Below are 25,847 nucleotides of genomic sequence, written 5' to 3'. Positions count from 1 at the left end.
AGTCTGCTTAAGGATTCTCACTCTCCCTCTCCCTCTGCCCCTCAGTGCCCCCCATCCTCGCTTACTTTTTTTTTCCTCTCTCTCTCTCTCTCTCTAAAATAAAAACAAGTAAGTCTTTTAAAAAACTCTGTGCAGACCAATTTCCATCTGGTTTCCATACACAATAAGTTAATGATAGAAAAGGAAGAATAACAATGAGGATACCTACATCATAATACTTATCATGAGAAGGGCTGAGAACTATTGAGAACTACAATATTATAAGCAATTTACAGAGCTGATGAATTGTAGCTCTGTTGTTATTGTTTGTTGTTATTTCCATTATTATTGAGTGAACTTTTAAAAAATTAAAACTAAAATCTTTGAAATGAATTACTGCCAATGATTATTCTGACCATCTCCTAAATGTCTTTTTTTTTTAAATTTTTATTTATTTATGATAGTCACAGAGAGAGAGAGAGGCAGAGACACAGGCAGAGGGAGAAGCAGGCTCCATGCACCGGGAGCCTGATATGGGATTCGATCCTGGGTCTCCAGGATCGCGCCCTGGGCCAAAGGCAGGCGCCAAACCGCTGCGCCACCCAGGGATCCCCTAAATGTCTTATACAAAGGCTGTACAAGATAGATGTATGTAGGTTTTATGTAAGTAAAACCTCAAAATCTTAGTATTACCCTATAGTAGTATTTTCTTCCAAACCACTCCATTTTCTTGGCTTCTGGGCTCAGAGATTAGCTGTGTGATTCCAACAAAATTTTCTGACACCATCTGGTTATCCTACTAGTTAATTCAATTCTAGCTACCCAGAATTAGTATACACCCTCCAGGTTAAGGACTGCCCCCAGGTCAGATGCAAACTGCATGTCCCAGGTCTCCAGGCTACCTGGGTTTTGGTCTAACTTAGCTATAAATTTGATGTTTCCCACAGTCCTACTTTAGTTTCAATAATTTGCTGAATGATACAGGAAGTGCTATACTTAGGAGTACTGGTTTATTTTCGAGGCTACAAATGAACAGCCAGATGAAAGGTAAATAGCACAGTCTTGTCTATAGAGTTGGAAGGTGCCACCCTTCTGGTATATTGATATATTTACTAACAAGGAAGTACCTTCCAATTTCATTGTTTACAATTTTTATTGAGATCTCATTACCTAGGCATGATTGATTTTACATCATGGGCCGCATGACTGTACTCCATCTCCTATCCTTCCACCCGCCCTGACATCCAGTTAGGGTTGAAAGTTCTAATTCTCTAATCAGGTGGTTGGTTCCCTTGGTAGGCAATCCTCATCCAGAAGCTGTCAGCCACTCTCCCCCGCTACCTCTATCCCTTGAGTCATCTCATTGGCGCAAACCAAACATGGTCAAAGGGAACTAATAATTAATTAATATCAAATGACACTTCTATCACTCAGAAAATTCTAAGCATTTTAGGAGCTCTATGCAAGGAATCAGGGAAGAAGACTAAATATATATTTTTTATTATACCTCACAAAATTCTTTCAAATATTAATTTGAATTTCTTGTTCTTTCCATTGTGTTTGGGGAGATTCTAAGTATAAAAACCATTACTTCACTCTTTTTTCATTTTTCACAGAGAATTTCTTGTAGAAATTGACCTCTAAAATGGTGGATGAAATTACTTACATATGCTTTTGTCTGCAAAAACCATACAAAGTAGTTCGCCTAAAATGTCTATAGAGTGCATTTTATCTTTAGTTTGTATTTTGTAGGCTTTTGATGCATTAACTCAACTTGTTTGACTTCATTTTAGATCTGAAATTAAATATAATCTTTATCTCAAATAAAATTATTTCTCCACCCTCAGTATATTTCTCCTTCACTTTATGTATTTATTTTCAATTCTTATATTAGGTCTATTCAATGATAGAATTATAAGATCAAAATCAGGGACAGTGTAGTTATAATCAAGAATAATCAGTTATTTGTGTTCTATTTTATTATAGGAATATCTTTTTATTTTATTTTATTTATGATAGTCACAGAGAGAGAGAGAGAAAGAGAGAGAGAGAGAGAGGCAGAGACACAGGCAGAGGGAGAAGCAGGCTCCATGCACCGGGAGCCTGAAGTGAGATTCGATCCCAGGTCTCCAGGATTGTGCCCTGGGCCAAAGGCAGGCGCCAAACTGCTGCACCACCCAGGGATCCCTTATTATAGGAATATCATCTAAAGAGTCTCTGTCTTTAATATAAACATCTTCTTTTAAATGCAAGTATGCAACCTGTAAGAAAACAAACTTACAAAGACAGCATATCATGACACCACAGTGTTACTGTTTCCTTTTTTTTTTTTTGCTTAATCCAACATGCAAATATAAGAACATTTTGCTTATTTATGAAGTTGTGATTTTTTTAGTTTTTTTCTTCTAATGAAAATATTAACATAGTCTGTAAGTGATAACATGTAAAAACGATATGCTAGCAAATTTTCTTCTTAATGGAATGCTAATATAGCCTAAATTTTTATGTCCATCTGAATAATCATACATGCATGCATGTATGTGCATATTTACAATAGGAATAAACATGCCTATGCCACTGTGTTGTGATGAGAATTGATATCTTTTTAAATATCTACATACCCAAATGCATATTAACATCTCTGTTATTAAGCTTTTCACTGTTTTTATAACTGCCTTTTTTTTTTTTTTTTCAATTTCTAGGTAACCTTCAAAGCATCAAAACATTCAGTTTCGCCAGATTTAAAATATGTTCTTCTGGCATACGATGTCAAACAGGTAAAGGAGTGATCTTCTTTGAAAAAACAAAACAAAACAAAATAAAACCTTTTCTTTCGATGCATTCAGGTAACAAGTCATAGTTTTACTTGGTCATCTACTCATCTAGAAAAAAATTTGCACATCCCATAGTTGCAGGGGGATACTGATAACCAATATGGCACGAGAGAGGTTTGGAGGAAGTAGCTGCCTTCCATACCTGGCTAGCAGGTAGCTGGGGCAGTCTACTACTTATGTGTGCTAGTCCTAGTACATTTCTTTTAAAGGAGAGTGTGGCAGGTTGTTTAGCAAATCAGACAAATGGATGCCTTTGCTATTTTCAGGACAGCCTTATTCTAATGTGTTTCATGCATGTATATATGAAGAAATTTCCTGATGGCTCTGCCCTAAGCTGCAGTGTGTATAATGGGAGGGGACTGGTGAAAACACTGATTCAGGTTATGGACGGTAAATTTTTTGGTGGTATTTGAGCACAAGCCTTGTGGTTATAGAAAATTCTGAAAGTGGGTCAAACCAAGGAATCAATTCTGAACAAATAAAATGTTCTAATTGCAATTAGCATTTCATTATTCCATGTCAGCTCTACAGCACACAATTAGAGCAATATGTATGGTTGTTGAGTATTTTGTATTTAGATATAATTTGCACTGTTAAGAAGCAAAGTAAATGTTGAAAGGCAATTCAGCGGATTAGTTTCTGTAGAAAATAAATGATTGGAAACCATTCAAAAAATTTTATGTCCTTTAAGACAATAAAAATTTATAGACTTAAGGCAAGAGGCCTCATATAATGCATTGAAAGGCTTTGAGCACATAAAATTTCACAGTTCAAAGGACCTTCTAAGTAATTAGTCTTTTGGAGTATACATGTACTGTATTTTTAGATAAATTTGTATATTTTTATTTAAAAAATAATTGACACTAAAAAACAAGGAGATTATAATCAAAAACATCTTTTCCAATTACAAATCTCAAACTTTTTACTTTATTTTTGCTCTGTATTATCTCTATTCTTTGAGATTCTGAAAAGCACATGTAGTAGCAAGAAAAATACTTGTTTTATATTTTGCTGAAATATCCAAAGGTATTTTTATCTACCTCAGGAAACATACAATCAGAGGCAATATGACACAGACACTTAGATCTACTATATACAGCATTGTGTGAGGTGTTATAGGAGTAGTAATATTAACAAATAGAGAAAATTTCTACTCAAGATAATCATGTTGGGAAAGGAAGCATATGATAAGATTTGAAGAGTAAACAGGTAAAGATGATTAGAAAAGCAGATAACATGGGGCTTCATGGTAGGAGATTCAAGTCTTTGAGGGATGACAGTTAGTTCAGATTCTCTAGATCACTGGTAACTAACTAACTAACTAACAATAAATAAACCTATATACCTAGTAAAACCCAAATTATAGAATATTTTGAATTCCATTTTATTCTCTACAGCTTATATTGACTGAGATAGCCATTTGGGGCCGTTGATGTTTTTACATTAATTAAATGACATTTTTACTCTGTGTGTGGGTCTGGTGTACGTGTTTGTGTTTGTGTATTCATGCACATGTGTATAATGCTCACTAACAAAGATGGAAAAGGGCAGCCTGGGTGGCTCAGCGGTTTAGCGCCACTTTCAACCCATGGCATGATCCTGGAGACCCAGGATCGAGTCCCACATCGGGCTCTCTGTATGGAGCCTGCTTCTCCCTCTGCCTATGTCTCTGCCTTTCTCTCTGTGGCTCTCATGAATAAATAAATAACATATTAAAAAAGAAAAAAAAACAAAGATGGAAAAAACAAGTCCTATAAAATACAACCCTGAAAGCACATCCACTAAGATTATTTTAATGTATTTTTTTCCTTTTGTCCCCTTTATATGTAAAAGTAGGTAAGTGGGGGAAATCATATATTAAGCATTGTTTTAGGCAGGCATTATTATCCTGATTTGAGGGAGGAGAAAAGTTAATCTCAGAAAAGCTGAAAAACACAGAGTTTGATGATTTAGAAATTTATCCAAGATCTTTCAATTAGGAAGTCATAGCCATGCACTAACAAATGAAATTATACAATATTTTGTCTTTATTTTCAATATAAGGCAGATGAGCTGAACCAGAAAAACATAATCAAAAGCTAGATTCCAACAACTTACAGATTCTCCCTATTGTTGGAACTTAGTTATCTTCAGGTTTTAAAATGTTTTGAAAATATTTTTTAGTATATTCCCTTTTTCCTGATTTATACAATTTCTATAGAATGCATTTACATACATGGGATTTCTGAGTGAAACTTATAACATTGTTTAATTGAACTGAAATTCATAAAGGTTATCACAAAATAAGCTGCCTTAAAGTGTACAAGTCAGTGGCACTTAGCATATTCACGAGGCTATACCACCCCTATATAGTTCCAACACACTTTTATCAACCAAAAGTAAACCCCATACACATTAATCAGGCAGTCCCCATGTTTCCCTACAATACCTTTAAGTAATCCCCAATCTGATTTTTATCTGTATGGATTTACCCATTTTGATATGTAGATGTAACTGTATGACATGGGACCTTTTTGTCTGGCTTTTCTCTTTTTTCTATTTTTTTTTGTATATATTTTTATCAGAGTTCGATTTGCCAACATATAGTATAACACCCAGTGCTCATCCTCTCAAGTGCCCCCCTCAGTGCCTGTCACCCAGTTACCCCATCTCCCTGCCCACCTCCCCTTCGACTGCCCCTTGTTCATTTCCCAGAGTTACAAGGCTCTCATGTTCTGTCTCCCTCACTGATATTTCCCACTCATTTTCTCTCCTTTCCCCTTTAATCCCTTTCACTATTTTTTATATTCCCTGAATAAATTAGACCATATAATATTTTATCCCCTAATTGATTTACTTCACTCAGCATAATACCCTCCAGTTCCATCCACGTCAAAGCAAATGGTGGGTATTCATCATTTCTAATGGCTGAGTAACATTCCATTGTATACATAGATCACAGCTTCTTTATCCATTCATCAGTCGATGGACACTGACGCTCCTTCCATAGTTTGGCTATTGTGGACATTGCTGCTAGAAACATCAGGGTGCAGGTGTCCTAGCGTTTCATTGCATCTGTATCTTTGGGGTAAATCCCCAGCAGCACAGTTGCTGGGTCGTCGGGTAGCTCTATGTTTAACTCTTTGAGGAACCTCCACACAGTTTTCCAGAGTGGTTGCACCAGTTCACATTCCCACCACAATGCAGGAGGGTTCCCCTTTCTCCACATCCTCTCCAACATTTGTTGTCTCCTGTCTTGTTAATTTTCCCCATTCTCACTGCTGTGAGGTAACATCTCATTGTGGTTTTGATTTGTATTTCCCTGATGGCCAGTGATGTGGAGCATTTTCTCATGTGCTTGTCTTCCTGTGTGAAATTTCTGTTCATGTCTTTTGCCCATTTCATGATTGGATTGTTTGTTTCTTTGGTGTTGAGTTTAATAAGTTCTTTATAGATCTTGGATACTAGCCCTTTATCTGATACGTCATTTGCAAATATCTTCTTTCATTTTGTAGGTTGTCTTTAGTTTTGTTGACTGTTTCTTTTGCTGTGCAGAAGCTTTTTATCTTGATTAAGCCCCAATAGTTCATTTGTGCTATTGTTTCCATTACCTTCATAGATGTATCTTGCGAGAAGTTGCTGTGGCCAAGTTCAAAAAGGGTGTTGCCTGTGTTCTCCTCTAGGATTTTGATAGATTCTTGTCTCACATTTAGATATTTCATCCATTTTGAGTTTATCTTTGTGTATGGCGTAAGAGAATGGTCTAGTTTCATTCTTCTGCATGTGGCATTCCAATTTTCCCAGCACCATTTATTGAAGAGACTGTCCTTTTTCCAGTGGATAGTCTTTCCTGATTTGTTGAATATTAGTTGACCATAGAGCTGAGGGAGCATTTTTTGATTCTCTATTCGGTTCCATTGATCTATGTGTCTGTTTTTGTGCCAGTATGACACTGTCTTGATGATCACAGCTTTGTAGTACAACTTGAAATCCAGTATTGTGATGCCCCCGGCTCTGGTTTTCTTTTTCAGTATTCCCCTGGCTATTCGGGGTCTTTTCTGATGCCACACAAATCTTAAAATGATTTGTTCCAACTCTCTGAAGAAAGTCCATGGTATTTTGATAGGGATTGCATTGAACATGTAAATTGTGTCTGGCTTTTTTCACTTAACATAGTATTTCGAAGTCTATCCACATTTTAGTATGGATCAGGACTTCATTCTTTTTTTTGTGGTTAAATAATATCCCTTTGCATGAATATATCACAGTTTGTATGCTTATCCTTTGAGGAATATTTGCTTACTCCCCAGCTTTTGGCTTTTCTGAATAGTGGGTACATTTATACATAAGAATTTCCTGTGTACCTATTTTCAATTTTGGGAGTTATATCGAGGTGTGAAATTGCTGAGTAAGTTGCTGATTCTATGTTTAACTTTTTGAGGAACCACCCAACTGCTTTCCAAAGTGGCTGCACCATTTTTTACTCCCACCAACAATATATGAGTTCTAATTTCTCTATATTCTCACTAATAGTGGTTATTTTCTGTTTTTCTTATTATGAACCATCCTAGTATGTATGAATTGGTATCTCATTGTAGTTTTGGTGTATACCTCCTTAATGACTAATGATGTTGAGCATATTTTCATATGCTTGTTGGCCCTTTGTATTTCTTCTTTGGAGAAATGACTATTGAATTCTTATGCCTATTTCCTTTTATTTTTCTTTTTGGTAGTTGTGCTTAAGAACTGTCTACATATTCTGAACAGTACACAATAGGACTTGAAAATATTTTCTCCCACTCAGTAGATTATCTTTTCACTTTCTTTATAATGTCCTTTGAGACATAAATTTTAAAAATTCTGATTAATGTAATTTATCTAAACACAGGCTTTTGGTGTCATAGAAATCCATTGCCAGACTCAAGCTCATAAAGGTTTACCCCTATGACTTTTTTTTTTTAAATGTTATGTTTTTGTTTCTTATATTTAGGTTATTGATTCATTTTGAATTAATTTTTGTAAAGTGTGAGATAGGGGTCCAAGTATAACACAATATATAGGCTCATGCTATATATAGAAACACTGCTTTCCAAAATGGTTATGTTGGTTTATAAGTACCATTAGGCAATGTTTGGCCTCTTATATTACCATCTTTACCAACATAGAACTACATTTTTTAAAAAAGTAATTATTAACTTGATTATCTACTAATCAAATACATGCACACATTCTCTCTCTCCCTCTCTCTGTCACACACACACATACAATCAGTATTAGTTTTATATTACTATGCAGTAAATTTCCCCAAACTTAGTGACTTTAAAAAAAAAAGCATTTATTGTGCTCAGTTTCTGTGTAATGGAATTTGGAATTGGCTTGGCTGGGTGTTTTCTGGCTCAGGATTTCTCATGAAATTGCAGTCAGCTATCAGCAGGAGCTGCAGCCATCCAAAAGCTTGACCGAGGTTGAAGAATACACTTCCAAGGTCTGTCACTCACATGGATGGCAAATTGGTGCTAACTATTGGCATGAGGCTTCAGATTTCTTCCTGACGATCTTTCTAAAATGCTGCTTGAGTGCCCTCATAATATACCTGGATGTCCTCAGGATGAATAATACAAAAGATTAAAGAAGAAACTTAAATGCTTCCTTAGGAGTTACCTATTAGGGGTGCTTTGGTGGGTCAATTGGTTAAGTGTCTGACTCTTGATTTCTGCTCAGATCATGATCTCATAAGATGGAGCCCTGTGCCAGGCTCTGTGCTGAGCTTAAGATTATCTTTCTCCCTCTCCATTTGCCCCTCAGCTCCACTGCTTACACTTGCTCTCTTAAAAAAAAAAAAAAATTACCTGTTACTTTCACAGAGCTTTTTTTTTTAATTCAATTTCTTTTTTTTTTTTTTTGAAATTTATTTATTTATTTCAGAGGAGGGGCCAAGGGAGAGGGATAAAGAGAATCTTAAGCAGAATCCACACTCAGTATGAAGCTCCATCTCACGACTGCACTATCATGATCAGAGCTGAAACCAAGAGTCAGACACAACTGACTCTACCACCCAGGTGCCCCTTAACTCAATTTATTTAAGCAACAATAAAAACCAAAAACAATTCACCCATTTCTCCTACCTCTCAGCTCTATCTCTAGCAGCTACTAATATAGTCTCTGTATCTATAAGCTTAGTTTTTATATTTAATTTTTAAAATTTTCTACATAGAACAGACATATGGTATGTGTTGTTCTCTTATCAAATTATAATAATGCCCTCAAGGTCCATCCATGTTGTTCCAAATGGAAAGATTTAATTATTTTTATGGTTGAATATGTGTATATGTGTGTATACATATATGTGTGTGTGTATATCTGTCGAACCCATCTAGTATATTTTTTCAGTTCAGTTAGTGCATTCAACTCTGTAACTTCTATTTGGTACTTTCTTCTATTCTCCATATCTGTTGAAGTTCTCATTGTGTTCATCCATTCTACTTCTTGCTTCGGTGAGCTTTCTATGACCATTACTGTGATCTCTTCATCAGGTAATTTAGGGTGTGTGTGTGTATGGTTCATCTTGTTCTTTAATTTGGAACATATTCCTATGTTTATGCTTGATTCTGTTGGTTTCTGTATAGTTGATGAAACAGTCACCTCTCACAGTTGACAAGGAGTAGCTTTGTGTAAGAGATGCATTTTGTTGTTCAACCTTGCCTGAGCTTCTGGTGGTCTTGCAAACCTTTGTGCTTCTCCAAGCAGCCTATTGTATTTTTAGACATTCTCAGTAGTTGAGTATGTGCCAATACTTGTCAGTGTCCAAAAAAAGAGTATATTGGCACCTAGATTCAAGCTGAGTGGAATCGAGACCTCAGCCATCAGCTTTTAAAAAATATGCAAATATATACAGTTCTGTGGTGGTCCCACAAATGTGAGACCCAGGTGATCTGAAGGTGTATTTTTCTTTTCCTTTCTATTATTACTATTTATTACTATTACTATTACTATTATTATTATTAGTAGTAGTAGTAGTTGGCCATAAGAGTAAGCTCTAATTCAGTGTGGAAGGAGACTACTAAGAAGAGAGAATTTGGGGGAACCACCTTAGTGGCTGGCTAACTTAGTCCCTTATTTTCTTAGTTTACATGCCAAGTATACTCAGTCTCTCTAGGGCTCATCATATTTTCATCCTTTGCAGTCCAGCATTTTTATTAAGCAGGTCATGTCCAGATCTCGAGAAGCCTCCTCAGACATGGTTCTTGGTTATAGTTCTTTGAGTATATGTATATATTCATACACAAAATTAAATATATTCAATATATTCATATATACCCATATAAATATAAAAATACATATATGCATTTCCTAGGTATATATGTCTTATGTATTTGAATACTGATTTGACTAACATTCCCAGCACATGATTTCAGTTTTATTAATTTTATTGTGAATAATGTGTTTATATACACCATTTATCTTCTTAGCCTTTGTGTATTTTTAAAATATATATTTGTATAATTCAATTATTAGTTTTATTATCTTTTTTTAAAACATAAGACCAATTTTTTGGCTTTAATTATTTTTTTATTAAGAGAAAGTTTGAATTTTGTGATAAAACTCATATTTTACATTGCTGTGCTTTCTTTTGTCTCTAGGCTTAGAAACATGTCCACCAATATGGAAATATATCATTGTACATTTTCCCTTCTTCATAGGTTTTTATGCATATATATATATGTATAAAAAATAAAATGGAATAAACATATATATTTATAAATGAATATATATTATATAATATACATTATATATTTGCATATTTTAAAAATATTAAATATATGCATATAACATAGGTGTATATATTTATTAAATATGTGAAGAGATATATTTATTCCATTTTATTTTATTTTCAACTGTTTACGGTGGTAAGTGATTAAAACCAATCTTCCTAAAAGATCATAATAATGGGAAATACCTATCTTTTATATAAGTGAACATAGTAATAGTCACCTGGAAAGACCACAAAGGAATATTCTTGTTGTATTATTAGAAGGCCCTACAACACAGTTGAGAGATGTGAGCTGTCTCATGGATATGACATGTGTCCTCAGCCTCTGTTTCCCCATTGCTATAATGAAGAAGAAGAAAATATGAATACTTCTCAAACTTACTATCTTGTATAATTGTCTGATATAAAGGGAAAGTCATGTGATGATAATTCTGCCTTAAGGATTCTGTGAGAGAGTAACTATAAAGGATCTAGCACTGCTTTTTGTTTTTGTGTTTGGTGTCAGGGTAGCTTGCTTGAGAGTGCTGATTTAGCCTTTTCTCCCTGCCAGTGTCCTCAATCTGAGTCAAATGTCATTTTAACATAGGACAAATTTAGAAGGTGTTTTGTTTTTTTTTTAAAGGTCAACAACTGAATTCTTCTGTGTTACCTGTAGGCTTCCATTATTGAAACATGAATCTGTAGGTTACCCAATGTTGAAATGCTTTATTCAGAGCTTGACTTGATACAGTCTTTGTATCTGAAGTATGAAGAGTATGATCCTTTTTTCTCAGCCCTTTCAAGTTAACTATACTATTTTAACACTTAAATGGTCTGCAGTTACAGTGTCAAAAGTCATAAAGCAAGTGTGATTGATTACTAATATGGGTTTATAGACAGTTTTTGAAAATTCTTTATCAAGACCTTCATTATAAATAAGTAGTATAAAATATAAACCAGAGGGCTCAGTGGTTGAGCTTCTGCCTTCAGCCAAGAGCATGATCCTGGATTCCTGGGATCCCACATTGGGCTCCCTACAGGGAGCCGGCTTCTCCTCCCTCTGCCTATGTCCCTGCCTCTCTCTCTGTGTCTCTTATGAATAAATAATTAAAATCTTAAAAAAAATATAGATTACAGAGTACAATATATTAATCTTCATGTATCAAATTAACATGTTTACTCTGTAAATTTGCACATTAGATGTCAAATATATTTCAAAAAAATAATAAAGAGTCCTGCAGTGGAGGGATGATGTGCTTACATTGTCTCTGGTTTGTGAGAATACCAGGCCCCTAGCATGTTTTCATTCAATCACTCTTATTCTTTCTATTCAGTTTTCCAAACAGGATAAACTGATCTTGTTAGAAAACCTGATTGGGGTCCCTGGGTAACTCAGTCAGTCAAGTTTATGACTCCTGGTTTTGGCTCTGGTCATGATCTCAGGGTTGTGGAATCCAGCCTACATCAGGTTCATGCTGGGCAGGAGCCTACTTAAAATTCTCTCTCTCCCTCTCCCCTCCTGGCCTTTCTCTCTCATAAAAAAGCGTAATTGTCATTCTTCTTAAAATGTTCCCCAGGCTTCTTTGGTATAAAGACTAGAAGTCATTGTATAGACTATAAGGCCCTGCTTTTCCAGCCTCACCTCTCACAGCTTGCCCCTTACTTTCAGCAGTTCTCAGGTTACCTACCATACCTCAAAACATGGTTTTCCCTCCCTCTTCTACATGGAACAAACTCCTACCTCATATTCTCTGTTTCCTATCAGTAACTTTTACTTTATTCTTTAGATGACAATTCAGTCATGTATTTCAACATCAAAGCTGTTCTTGATTTCTCTGACTTGGTCAATTTCCCTCATTATAAGATTCATGGTATGCTACCTCCCCTTTGTAGAATTTATCATAGCTGTATTTGTGTTTAACACAATGCCTGGCCCAGTGTTGCTGAAAAAATAATTTAAAATTTAATGTGTTGAACTAATGAACCAGAACCTTTAGCAAATGTTTCCTTAAAGTGTCAGGTGAAAGTAAGTCGCCCATCTCTATGCATTCATGACATCTGGTTTATACTTACATCTTCATATTTCTGCCATTATATTGAACACATTCTTTTTATTAGTGTATCCCCTTTACTAAATTATAAGACCTTTAAGGTCAAGAATTTTTCTTCACTTATTTTAATGCCCATAGAATTTCCTACAGTGAATGGCACATAGAAAACAGTGAATGTTTGTAAAACTAAAACAGTGATTCTCAGTCTCGGCTGCACATCAAAATCCCCTGGATAATTTTATTTTTTTTTATTTAAAAATATTTTTTGAGAGAGATAGAAAGAAAGAATATGTGCTAAGGATGGGGAAGAACAGAGAGAGTGGGATAGAGAGAATCTTAAGCAGGCTCTATGCCCAGCAAGGTGCCCAATGTAGGGCTTGACACGTAGGGGTCATTGCAGGGTTTGAGCTCATGACCCTGAGATTATGACCTGAGATGAAATCAAGAGTCAAATGCCTAACCCACTGAGTAACCCAGGTGCTCCTGGAGAATACCCTTATTCCTTATAAGTTTTCTTTATAGTGATTGCTGTTATTTTACTGGTGGAAATAGAGAAATAAAGGAGCTCCCAAGCTTATCTAATGTATGACTCAGGATTGAAACAATTTTTTTTTGAATAGTACTTCTCAATATATGGTCCTAAAAAGCAGCCTCAGGGACTACCTGGGAACTATTAGCAATTCAAGTTCATGGGCTCTGTAAAGAACCCAACCAAAAGAGAATCTTTGATTTTGGGGTCATAAATTGTGGTTTAATAAGCCACTGAAGTAATTCTGATGCATGCTCAAGATGGAGAACCACCTGTTGAGAGAAACTGAGTTTTTTTTAAAGATTTATTTATTTGAGAGAGAGGGAGCGGGAGAGGCAGAGGGCAAGACAGATTCCTCAAGCATATTCTCTGCTAATTACAGAGCCCCATGCATGGTGCTAATTCACTACCCTGAGATCTTGACCAGATGAAACCAAGAGTCGGATGCTTAACAAACTGAGCCACCCAGGCACCCCAAGAGAAACTTATCTCTTAAAATCCTAGAGCTGTACCTAAGAAAAGACCTAAGTAGCCAAAATTTAACCATTGTACATGACAGTGATTTAGAAAAAATATCATTTAAGAAAGATTATCTACCGTGTTTTTTTCTGTAGTATTTCAAAATAATTTGATCATGGATTTGATGTCCACCTGTTCCTTTCTGACCTTGAACACCGCACTCTGGCCTCATTTACTCTTCAAGACTGATGCGTAATCTGTGATGTTATATGTGACTTAGTGAGGATACATGAGATTTGGAGCAAAATATATAAGATTGTATTCAAACTATTCATACTTAATTTTTTGTTGAAGTGTAACATGCATACAGGAACATAACTATATTATGAGAATAGCCTGATGAATTTTTAAAAACTGAACACATCTTTGTAATGTAATGATTGCTCTGATCAAGAAGCAAAACACTACTGTGCTCCTTTGTAGGCAAGGAAGACCACTGTTCAAGCTTTTAAGGCTTAGATTAATTTCATCTGTTTTTGTACTTTATCATATATGGATTCATGCATTATGTAATACTATGTATATTTTTTTTGCTCAACAATAAATTTGTGAAATATATCTGCATTGTTCAATAAATGGACAATACCTTGTTCATTTTCCCTACTGTATAGTATTCTGCTACATAGATCATAGTTAATTGCCAACTGGAGTAAATACATATGTTGTGTGTATGTGTATGTATGTGTGTATAATGGATTTTTATATAGATAATTTATCTGATCGCTCGTTTTCCTATTACCCTGTTTTTCTTTGGCAACTAGTTAAAAAAGAGATTAAGTTTAAATCAACATCTTAAGTTAAATTAAGAGATTACAATTAAATCAACAAATTTTGGTTGATTACTAAAGTTCTCTCTATTTTATGGGAAGTGTATATATAAATTTAAACATCCCAAAGTCCTTGCTCCTTGGCCAGTGATGTCTTTTTTTACAGAGTTAGGAGACTTAGAAATCTAACTAACCTAAGAGCACTGCCATTTGAGAGCTGGAGCATTATCCAATCTTTCTAGATCCAAAGTCCCTAGTCTTTTGATCATACTACCATTGTTAAAGTCCTTACATATTTTCAAAGATTTATTCTGTACTCTGGCATTATTATTTTCTCATTCATTTAAAATCATATCAACTGTATTTTAATTAAGTAATTATAAGAAAAATAGTACTTGTATTGCATATCATTATTTGCAATATTCATGTAGCATTTATTATACTTCTCCAGCCTTGTGATTTTACATTTCATTTTTGTATCTGCTTCTTAGTTGTTTTTTTTTAATAGTTAACTAAATCACTATGGGATGCATTTTGATGCCACAAATTTGAAAATAATAAAGAAGAATAACATATTACAATGTATGATGAAATCGAGATTTGAAATCTTGATGATCGGAATACTTATAGTTAGGAACTAATAGTTAACATTGCTTATATTAGGCAAAGTTATTTGTGTTATTCTGAGTCATAAGTCATAAATAGTTTAAATATTTAGGTCCAGTTTATTTTATGTATTTTCACAGTCTGTTTGAAACTATTGGTCCATTTGAATTATTTAACAATTGCATTTTTAAGCCATCTTTGAAATCAGTAGTGTTTTTATGTGCACATTTTTTAAGACAAACAAGTAGAAATGAGTATTTAAACTCATTCTAATTTATAGTTTTCAGGGATCCCTGGGTGGCGCAACGGTTTGGCGCCTGCCTTTGGCCCAGGTCGCGATCCTGGAGACCCGGGATCGAATCCCACATCAGGCTCCCGGTGCATGGATCCTGCTTCTTCCTCAGCCTGTGTCTCTGCCTCTCTCTCTCTCTCTGTGACTATCATAAAAAAAAAATAATAATAATAATAATTTATAGTTTTCTTATTGTTTGGATTAAAAATACACATTAAATAGACTAATGAGGGATCCCTGGGTGGCGCAGCGGTTTGGCGCCTGCCTTTGGCCCAGGGCGTGATCCGGGAGACCCGAGATCGAATCCCACGTCAGGCTCCCGGTGCATGGAGCCTGCTTCTCCCTCTGCCTGTGTCTCTGCCTCTCTCTCTCTCTCTCTCTCTCTGTGACTATCATAAATAAATAAAAAAAAAAATTTAAAAAAAGCATTTAAAAAAAAAATAAATAGACTAATGAATAGTTAAATTAACCATTTATTTTACATTGTTATCTCCCTTATTGTGTCTTATGTTTGAGGTCAGAAACTTTAATTAAATTTACTGTCACTTTGGCATAATTAGAACTGTCCTTTCTGCATGATGGGGCTTAAATCTTCATGAGAATAAGGTCTTTTTGAATAGAGTGCTAAAAACTGAGTGAATCTTTTAAATTGTGTCTAATAGAAGGAACAAATCATTTATATATGTGATATACTTGCTGTGTTGGTATCTGTCCTCCAGAATTGATGCTCTGCCAAAGAACAGTATTGTTATCCTCTAGAGTTGGATGCATTTATTTCCATTTATGTTCCTACTAGTTTGTAACTCTGCAGACGTGACCCTCTTTATGATAAATATCTACTTTAACTAAGAAGGCATCACTGTAAAAAGAATTCTGTATGCACTAGTGCCTAAAAAAGTAACTCGTCTCTAGTGAATTATTTAATTAAATTCTTAGCCTTAATACTTCAGTGCTTTACAATTACAGACACATATTTAAGAAGTCTGGGGGAGTGCATGATCTGGTCATGAGATTGTCTAAGCTATTAAGCTTCATACACTTGGGATACACAAATATTTCAAATAATCCTGTTAATAATAAACTCAGGGAAATTTCATCCTAGGAAAGTGACTCTATCCAAATATATGGGGTTTGGAGTTGACCCGGAGAGTATCCTGCCTCCAGAGTGCAGAGAATGCAACTTCTGTTTCTGTTATAGCTGCTGCTGCCACTAAAATGACTCCCTGGTTAACTCCTCCTTACTAAAGGAAGATGAAAAGGCATGAAACATATATTAATAAAAAATATTAATGTCAATTTCTATCTATTGATCGATCATTAAAGAGAAGAGTCCTAGAAGGGAGAAGGAAGGGAGGGAGAAAGAAGGAAACCTAAGCTTTGGAAAAATAGTATTTGCAACTCTTCCCTTTTTGCAGTAGCTACCAATGTATTTATTTATCAGTTTAGCACTAATTCAGATGCATCAGATCTATTGTCCTTTGTTTTTGAAATAGTATGTTTATTATAGGTATTCTGAAAATTCTGAAATATACAATGATTATAGTGCCTGGTTTGAGAAATACTGTATTAGCAAAATGCTGTCATACTGTTAAGATCATGTTCTGATGACCCAATGCCCTGTAATCACTCAAAAACTTAGTAGTATGAAACATAAATTTATTATAATTATGGACTCTGTGGGTCAGAAATTCTGGAAGGGCTCACCTGTGCTATTTCCACTTGGGCCTTCATATGTGATTGCTGTCAGATGGTACGTTGGGTAGGACTGCAAGATGCACTATGTGCTGATAGGGTGGTCAGGTGGAGTGCCTGGGGCTGATAGGCAGAAGGCTGGGTAAAGGGGAGGAACAATGTCCAGAGGGGAGGGATGGTCTTGCAGGGAGCCTCATGCCCCCGACCCCCTACTCCTGAATCCTCTACAACTGAATTGCCCAGCCTCCGATGCCTCCAGGTCTAGCTTATACCCTTCTCCATGGTGGCACCTTAGCCCATAGGCCTCCTAGAGTCTAGGCACTCATGTATGGGCATAGCTGCTGTTGGGCACCAACTAGTGGTACACGTCTAGGCAGATGGGGCCACCGTACTGAGTGCCCAGGCTGCTCTCCCCACCCTCATCACCATGTGGCTGCCACTGCTAGGCCAAGGCCACAAGGCTATGTCACATCACCATTCCTGGGCCAGCACCCACCCCACTACCCTCAGCTTCCACCATCCTTGGCCCAGTCATTCCTGGCCTGCCTGTATATGGGTTTGTTTCAGTGAATGTATGTATAGTATTCTAAATGTATTTTCTTTTTCTTTTGACTTTTTCTTTTTTTTAAGATTTTATTTATTTATTCATGACAGACACAGAGAGAGAGAGAGAGGCAGAGACACAGGCAGAGGGAGAAGCAGGCTCCATGCAGGGAGCCTGATGTGAGACTTGATCCCCGGACTCCAGGATCACACCCCGGGCTGAAGGCAGCACTAAACCTCTGGGCTACCCGGGCTGCCCTTCTTTTGACTTCCTTTGTTTTTGTTTTGTTTTAAGATTTTATTTATTTACTCATGATAGACAGAGAGAGAGAAAGAGAGAGAGAGAGAGAGGCAACACAGGCAGAAGGAGAGGCAGGCTCCATGCTGGGAGCCCAATGCGGGACTCAATCCTGGGACTCCAGGATCACGCCCTGGGCCAAAGGCAGGCGCTGACCGCTGAGCCATCCAGGGATCCCCTTCTTTTGACTTTCTTAATAACATTTTCTTTTCTCTAATTCTTATTGTAAGCATAAATAATACAAATATAGCATATGTATTGTCTGTTTCTATTATTGATATGGCTCAGGCCAACCTTTAGGGACCTGAAAGTTATGGGGGATATTCCCCCTGGCAAGGATGGGCACCTCTAACTCCCACAATGTTCAAGTATCAACTGAATTTGTTTCAGGCATACATCATAATGATTCAATATTTTTACGCAAAATGATCACCACAAAAAGTCCAGTTAACTAGTTATTTTGGTAAATCCAGTTAATTCACTTATTCTGATAAACCAGTTTTAAATAAATAAAGGAATACTTGTCAAAGATTGTAATGAGCAGGCTAGAATGAAAATTTGATTTAGTAAACACAAACTTGGTTAGAATAAATGTAAGCGTGTGTTTTAGAACAAAAATATAATTCTTAAAATATAGGATAAGGGATACTAACTGAATGCCAATTTAGATATTTTCATTAGCTATAAGCAGTATGAACACAGATTATCATGTGAACTTTATTTTTTTTTAATTTATTTATTTATTTTTTCATGATAGACATAGAGAGAGCGAGAGGCAGAGACACAGGAGGAGGGAGAAGTAGGCTCCATGCAGGGAGCCTAACATGGGACTCGATCCTGTGACTCCAGGATCGTGCCCTAGACCAAAGGCAGGCGCTAAACCGCTGAGCCACCCAGGGATCCCATCATGTGAACTTTAAATACATTGATATATTTTCAGGCTGAGTTCATAAAATTAAGCTTCCTAAAACTGTGGTATTTGGTGTGCTATAGCCACCGGCTACATGTGTCTATTGAACCCTTGAAATTTGCTTATTCCAAATAGAGGTGTACCATAAGTGTAAAATACTCCAGATTTTGAAGGTTTGGTAAAAAAGGAAAAATGTAAAACATTGATAATGTGTCATATTCATGAGAGATTAATAATTAATGTTTTTGATACATTGGATTAAATAAAACATATTAGTTTATTTCACTTATTTCTTTTTTTTTTTTTTTGTAAATATGGCTAAACAAACTAAACTTATACATGTAGGGATTGCATTATAGTTCTGTTTGGTACTGTTCTAGAACACATGAGGTTCTAAATCCAAATTAAAAGACACTTGAGGGCAGCCCGGGTGGCTCAGTGGTTTAGTGCAGCCTTCAGCCCAGGGTGTGATCCTGGAGACCCGGGATCGAGTTCTTCAATCCTGCATTGATCCTTCATGGAGCCTGCATGGAGCCTGTTTCTCCCTCTGCCTGTGTCTCTGTCTCTGCCTCTGTCTCTCTCTTTCTGTGTCTCTCATGAGTGAATAAATAAAATCAAATAAATAAATAACAGACACTTGAGATGCTGTACCCAACCAGACACTGTGTACAAGGAGACAGCCATAATTCTCCAAGATTTAGAAACCATAATGAAGGAATTAGATATCTATCTGTGGAAGGAGAATGCTTGGTAAAATATGAGGCAAATAATAGATATTATGAGTGTTAAAGGACTGTCATAGAGAATAGAAATTAGATGTATTCCTTAGTGTAAAACTACAGCTAGTGTTATCAGATGGCATCAGGAAGGGCAGATTTTGACTCAGCATAAAGAAAGTCTTTCTAACAGTTGCTTGTTCAACAATACAAGGGCCAGTGTCAGAGAGAGTGTACCTACTTTCTTTGAAATTTTTAAAAAGGTGGATGGATAACTATTATAAATGTTGTACAAAGAAATTTTAAATTGTTTTAAAAGCTATATAGGTAAACTCTATTGGAATAGGTTGATTTCAGTGCCTCTCTGAGAAAAATAATAGTTAATCTGAGAAAAATAATAGTTTTCCCTCTGAAACACATTATACTATAAACATAGGAAGAAAGAAAATGTGGCTCTCTGCTTACTATGTCATGTTTGAAATTTTGCAGATTAAATACTCCCTGATTTTCCTTGGTACAGATTTCAACCAAAATCAGATTTGCTTTATTTTATCCTATTTTGAAAACAATCAAATAGAAGATAACATTTTATAAAACAGTAATAATAGTTATTCTTAGTAGAAATAGCAAAAATAGACTGTGCACTCATAGAGAGGAATCCACAAGTGGCATTTTCTAATTATACCAGGAGACAGTAATATTACAATTTCTAATTGGAATTTACACCAATTAACTTCTCATTGCTTTTATGTTGCCTATTTAAAAAATAAAAACAGTTAAAGATTGTGTGTTAGTAAATTAACTAGCTCAAAGACAGTATGTGGTGAAGGGGGCCTCTTAATTAGCCAAATGGAAAGGACCTTAGCATTTCAGCATAAAGAGGGAGTAGAGAATATAATTAGAGTAATGAGGCCATGCATTTTTGAAAATGACCAAGGCTTATTGTCAGAAAATTGAGACTTGATTTTTAAGAGCAAAAATGTATGTTTATATATAAGATTTAATCCAGTGTACCTGAAACATAATGAAGAATTATATAATTGTACTTAGCTTCACTTACTTGTATTTAATTATGTTTAATTTAATTTGATACACATTTTTCTTCCCTGAGCTTTTGAGATTTTTTAAGGCTCTAACTGGAGCTTAGTTTGTGTGGAACCCCTACTGCATTAAGTACCTTGCAAGCATACATGGCTGCTATTTGTTTGTTGAATAAATGTATGGTCAGGGGAAGGAGGGACCAAAGCTCATCGCTCAGGGAGAGAAGATGCATTCTCTGCTTCTTCTTCTTCTTCTTCTTCTTCTTCTTCTTCTTCTTCTTCCCCAAAACTGTTTCTTCTTTTTAAAAAGTTTCAACACCTAGTCTCAAAATAAGAGGTACTTTAGAGATGATGACAAGCCAGTAGTATTCATGTGAAATTTGATCTTCATAAAGAGATTAATTAAATAATTGAAGCTCTTCACATATAATTTTTCACCTTAAACTAGTTTTATCACATATAATTCTGCACTCAAATTTGTGAATAGTGTCTGATTGACATGATTTTAATCACTTTTCTCTTTTTGAATAGGAAAATGCCTATGATATTTCAAATGCAGAAACATTAATAATTTCAGCATAATGATATCACTTTGTCATGATTACTCTTCCTTATATATGGAATTGAGGAACAAATTTTTATTTATTTATTCATTTTGCAGTTGCATTTCACTTAGTATGTATGTCTATTATGTAGAATAACACATTCTGTGGGGAGGGCATTTTATTAATAACTTACATTATATCTGTGGATTCAGTAATGCCAAGAGACCAAAATAGTGGGAGGCACGCTCACTTACTATCCCTTATAATTGCCAATTTTTTTCCTTTATTGGTGTAATGCAAAATATAGGCATATTGCAAAAGGCAGTATAAAGGGGAAATTTTTTAAAATAATGATGTTGTTGATAGTGATGATATTAATAAAGAATAGAAATTTAAAATCTGACCATAATTGACTTATTGTGGATTACATCTGTATTAGATATCCATTCATAAAATGAAATGAAGTGTTTGTTTCCAAAAATAATCTCCAATTTATATGTTAAAAACATAGCCCTTTTTTTTTCTGCCTTTGGACATTTAGGTTACTTCCAATTTTCCCACTATTTAAATAATGCTGTGGTGATCTCCCTGCACTTAAAACTATGACCTACATAAACCATAGGTCAAATGATATTAATTTTGTAAGGTTATTGAAGCATATTCCTGTAATTATTTCCAAGAAGTTTATCTCAGATAGCATCCCACCGTCTCTGTGTTATTGTGTATGTACTTTTTAAAAAATTTAACCTTTTAAGCATTATTAATTTTTTGGAGTGAGAAAATTGAATAAAAATTTCAGGAGTTTGGTTGAAGGTTTTACTAGATAATAGCAGAGCTGGGATCACAATCAAAGGTCATGATATTAATCACAATGTTAAGATGATTTTTAATGTAAAATATTTTCATTAATCATAAATGTATTTAATAACTATTCACAGAGAACTTACTGTGTGCCTAGAATTATCTTCTGTACTGTGAATACAGCACTGAGCAAAAACCAATGAGAATTCCTTGTCCATATGGTGCTTGCATACTAGGAGAAAATATAGAAAATAGTTAGATGGTTAGATGGTGATAAGTGCTGGGTAGAATTTTTTATTTTACTTTTTATTTTATTTATTTGTTTATTTATTTTTAAATACAGACTCATGGTTTACAGCATAGCACACAGATGTCTGTCTTCTGTACTCATCACTAAACTTCCCTCAGTGGTGACATCTTTCAAAACAATAGCACATTATCAAAACCAGGAGTAGTGCATTCATCAAAAATTCCAGTAGTACATTTATTAAAAATTGCACAATAAAATTAAATAGCCTGTGGATCTTACTCAGATTTTCCCAGGTTTTGCATGCACTCATTTTTTTGCAATACCTTTATTCAGAATTCTATTGGATTTTTTCACATATAACCAACACCACCACCTCAATTGAGATTCAGATCTCTTCTGTCATCACAAAGGAAACCTCTTAGGCTGCCCCTGTATAGCATTATCTCCCTCTACTTTTCCAATCCCTGGCATCTATTGTTATCCATCTTTATGATTTTGTTATCAACAGAATGGTATATCAGTGGGATCATACAGTGCATAACTTTTGAGATTGACATTTTTTTTATTTGGTATAATATCCTTAGGTTGCATCTCAATTGTCATGCATATGACATATATGCATATTTTTATTGCTGATTAGTATACAAAGATATATAAAAACAGAAAAGGAAATGCCATTAAGAAGAGTGCAGTTCCCAAGAGAGTGGTTAGGGAAGGTATTCCAGAGAAAATAGCAGCAAAGCATACAGTTAGGGATGTGAGAAAAGACTGATAAACCTCTCTTTGGGGAGAAGTTTCCTAGGTGGAGGAAATATCAAGACCTTGGTCCTATGTCAGAATCTGAAGCAGCAAAGAAGCCCAGTATGACTGAAGCAGAGAGAGAGAGAGAGAGAGAGAGAGAGAGAGAGAGAGAGAGAAGCATGAAGAGATGATGTCAGTGTTAACAGTAGGGGAGATCTTATAGGGCTCTGTAGACCCTACAAGGTTAATGTACCTGCAGAGATTATATATCAGTAGTGCCTCAATATTCTCCCATGATCTTACTTCCAAAGCTGGGAAGACTTAAAGGATTCTCTCTTCTCTGTGGGTCTAATGAAACTGAGCACTTCATAATAGCAAAATACTTTGGTTAGAATTTTATCTTTAAAAGGATTAAATTAATTTAGTATTCAATTTATGAAATGTTTGTGTTGATTATATCAAATCTTTGACTTTAGCATGAAGTCAGAAGCACACATACTACTTTTCATTATCCATCACTCACCGGTGCCTGCAGGCATTACTCTTTTCATTTTGAACATTTTTTTTTCAATTTCAGTGTAGTTAACATACACTGTTATATATTAGTTTCAGGTGTACAATACAGTGATGCAACAATTCTATACAGTACTCATTGCTCATCATGATAAGTGTACTCTTAATCTCCTTTACTGATTTCAACAATCCTCCCACCCCCCTCTCCTCTGTTAAGCATTTATTGGCTCTCCATAATTAAGAATTTGTTTTTCAGTTTGTCTCTTTTTTCTTTGTTCACTTGTTTTGTTTCTTAAATTCCACAAATGAGTGAAATCATATGGTATTTGTCGTTTTCTAATTTATTTCACTTAGCAGTATAACCTCTAGATCCATCCATGCTGTTGCAAATGGCAATATTTCATTCTTTCTGTGGCTGAATAATATTCTGTTGTATATAAATACCACATCTTCTTTATCCATTCATCTATCAATGGACACTTACGCTCTTCCGTAACTTGGCTATTATAAATAATCCTGCAGTAAACACTAGAGATGCATGATAAATGATGTTGAGCATCTTTCCATGTGTCTGTTGGCCATCTGTATGTTGTCTTTGGAAAAATGTCTATTTTTTAATTGGAATATTTGTGGGGTATTTTTTGAGGGGAAGGGAATTAAATTGTATGGGTTTATATATTTTAGATACTAACCCTTTATCAGATATGTTATTTGCAAATGTCTTTTCCCATTCAGCAGGTTATCTTTTAGTTTTGTTGATTGTTTCCTTTGCTGTGCAGGAGTTTTTTTATTTTGATGTAGTTCCAATAGTTTGCTTTTGTTTCCTTTGCCTCAGAGACATATCTAGAAAAAAAACTATGGCTGATATCAGAAAAATTACTGGCTGTGCTCTCCTCTAGGATTTTTATGGTTTTGGGTCTTACATTTAGGTCCTTAATCCATTTGAGTTTATTTTTATGTATGATTGTAAGAAAGTGATCCAGTTCATCTTTTGCATATAGCTGTTCAGTTTTATCAACACCATTTGCTGAAGAGACATTCTTTTTCCCATTGGATATACTTTTCTACTTTGTTGAAGATTAGTTGACCATGTAACCATAAGTTTATTTCTAGGTTTTCTATTCTGTTCCATTGATCTCTGTGTCTGTTTGTATATTAGCACCATACTGTTTTGATTACAGCAGCTTTGTAGTCTTGTAATTTTGGATTGTGATACCTCTAGTATGTTCTTTATTTTCAAGATTGCTCTGGCTCTTCAGGATCTTTTTTTTTCCATACAGATTTTAGGATTGTTTGTTCTAGTTTGCGAAAAATGCTGTTGATATTTGGATAGGGATTGCATTAAATCTGTAGATTGCTTTGGCTAGTATGGACATTTTAATATTTATCCTTCCAATCCATGAGCATTACATACGTTTCCATTTGTTTGTGTCACCTTTATTTCATCAATATTTTATAATTTTCAGAGGACAGATCTTTCACATCCTGGGATCAGTCTATTCCTAGGCATTTTATTATTTTTGCTGCAACTGTAAATGGGATTGTTTTCTTAATTTCTCTTTCTACTCCTTCATTATTAGCATTCAGAAATGCAACCAATTTCTGTACATTGATTTTGTATCCTGTAACCTTACTGAATTCATTTATATATATATATGTGTGTGTGTATATATATATATATATGTATATAAAATCCTATCTGCATGCCATCTGCAATTAGTGAAAATTTCACTTCTTTCTTACCAATTTGGATGCTGTGGGCCTCACTTTTAAGGCTTAAGAATGTACTGGCAGAACAGAGATGACATCTTCTATGACTCAGAAGACATTGCATTAGAGTGAGGTCCTCAGCACAGCCAAGTGTCATGAAAGTCAGAAGAAATGGAGATAAAGTCCAACCAGACATTATCTGTGGTTCTTTAAGGTCATGTCAGGTGGCAAACACTCAGTGGATGCCCCAGAAAATCCACCCCACTTGGGAAATTAAGATTTGAGCCAGTCTTAGCCTTTGACCTGGTCAAAGAATAAGGGGTACTAAGTCCCTTTGACAGGTCACAAAAGCAGCTTAGTAAATAAACAAAATTCAGGAAATGATATTTGCAGATATTAATGAAAACTCTGAATTGATCTGGTGTCGCGGAAAGCTGGCAATCCAAATTTTGTCCACACACACACAAAACTGGTAACAATAAACTCACAGGTAAAAGCATAACCAGATACAAAGAAGTTCCTTCATTTCTGCTGAACACTAACATTTCCATGAAAACTTGATCTCTTCTATTCTGTATTATGTAATTGAACTCTTATCCCCTCAATATTATATGTTGTATTTCCACTAACAATAAGCTCCTTGAGGGCATACACTATGTTTTTATGTTTTCTTTTATTAATTTTTCCTTTCCATGCCTAGAGTGTAGTAGAAAATAGTAATCACTCAGTCAGTATTTATGAAAGGGATGTGTTCATCTTATATCAAAGAACATAAGTTATGA

General features: G+C 35.2%; 1 protein-coding gene across 1 annotated transcript in view; it reads left to right on the top strand.

Moving 5' to 3' along the window:
- DPP10 (dipeptidyl peptidase like 10) overlaps nt 1–25,847 on the top strand; it is a 601,399-nt gene that overhangs the window by 318,913 nt on the left and 256,639 nt on the right. Inside the window, exon 5 of the mRNA XM_041739998.1 lies at nt 2,682–2,756. Coding sequence (XP_041595932.1) covers nt 2,682–2,756 — 75 coding nt within the window. The remainder of the gene's footprint in view (nt 1–2,681; nt 2,757–25,847) is intronic.

The sequence above is a fragment of the Vulpes lagopus genome, chromosome 24 (assembly GCF_018345385.1).
Source record: "Vulpes lagopus strain Blue_001 chromosome 24, ASM1834538v1, whole genome shotgun sequence".
NCBI classification, from domain to species: domain Eukaryota; kingdom Metazoa; phylum Chordata; class Mammalia; order Carnivora; family Canidae; genus Vulpes; species Vulpes lagopus.
The sequence above is the reverse complement of the archived record's forward strand: the minus strand, read 5'-3'. Positions and strand labels throughout refer to the sequence as shown.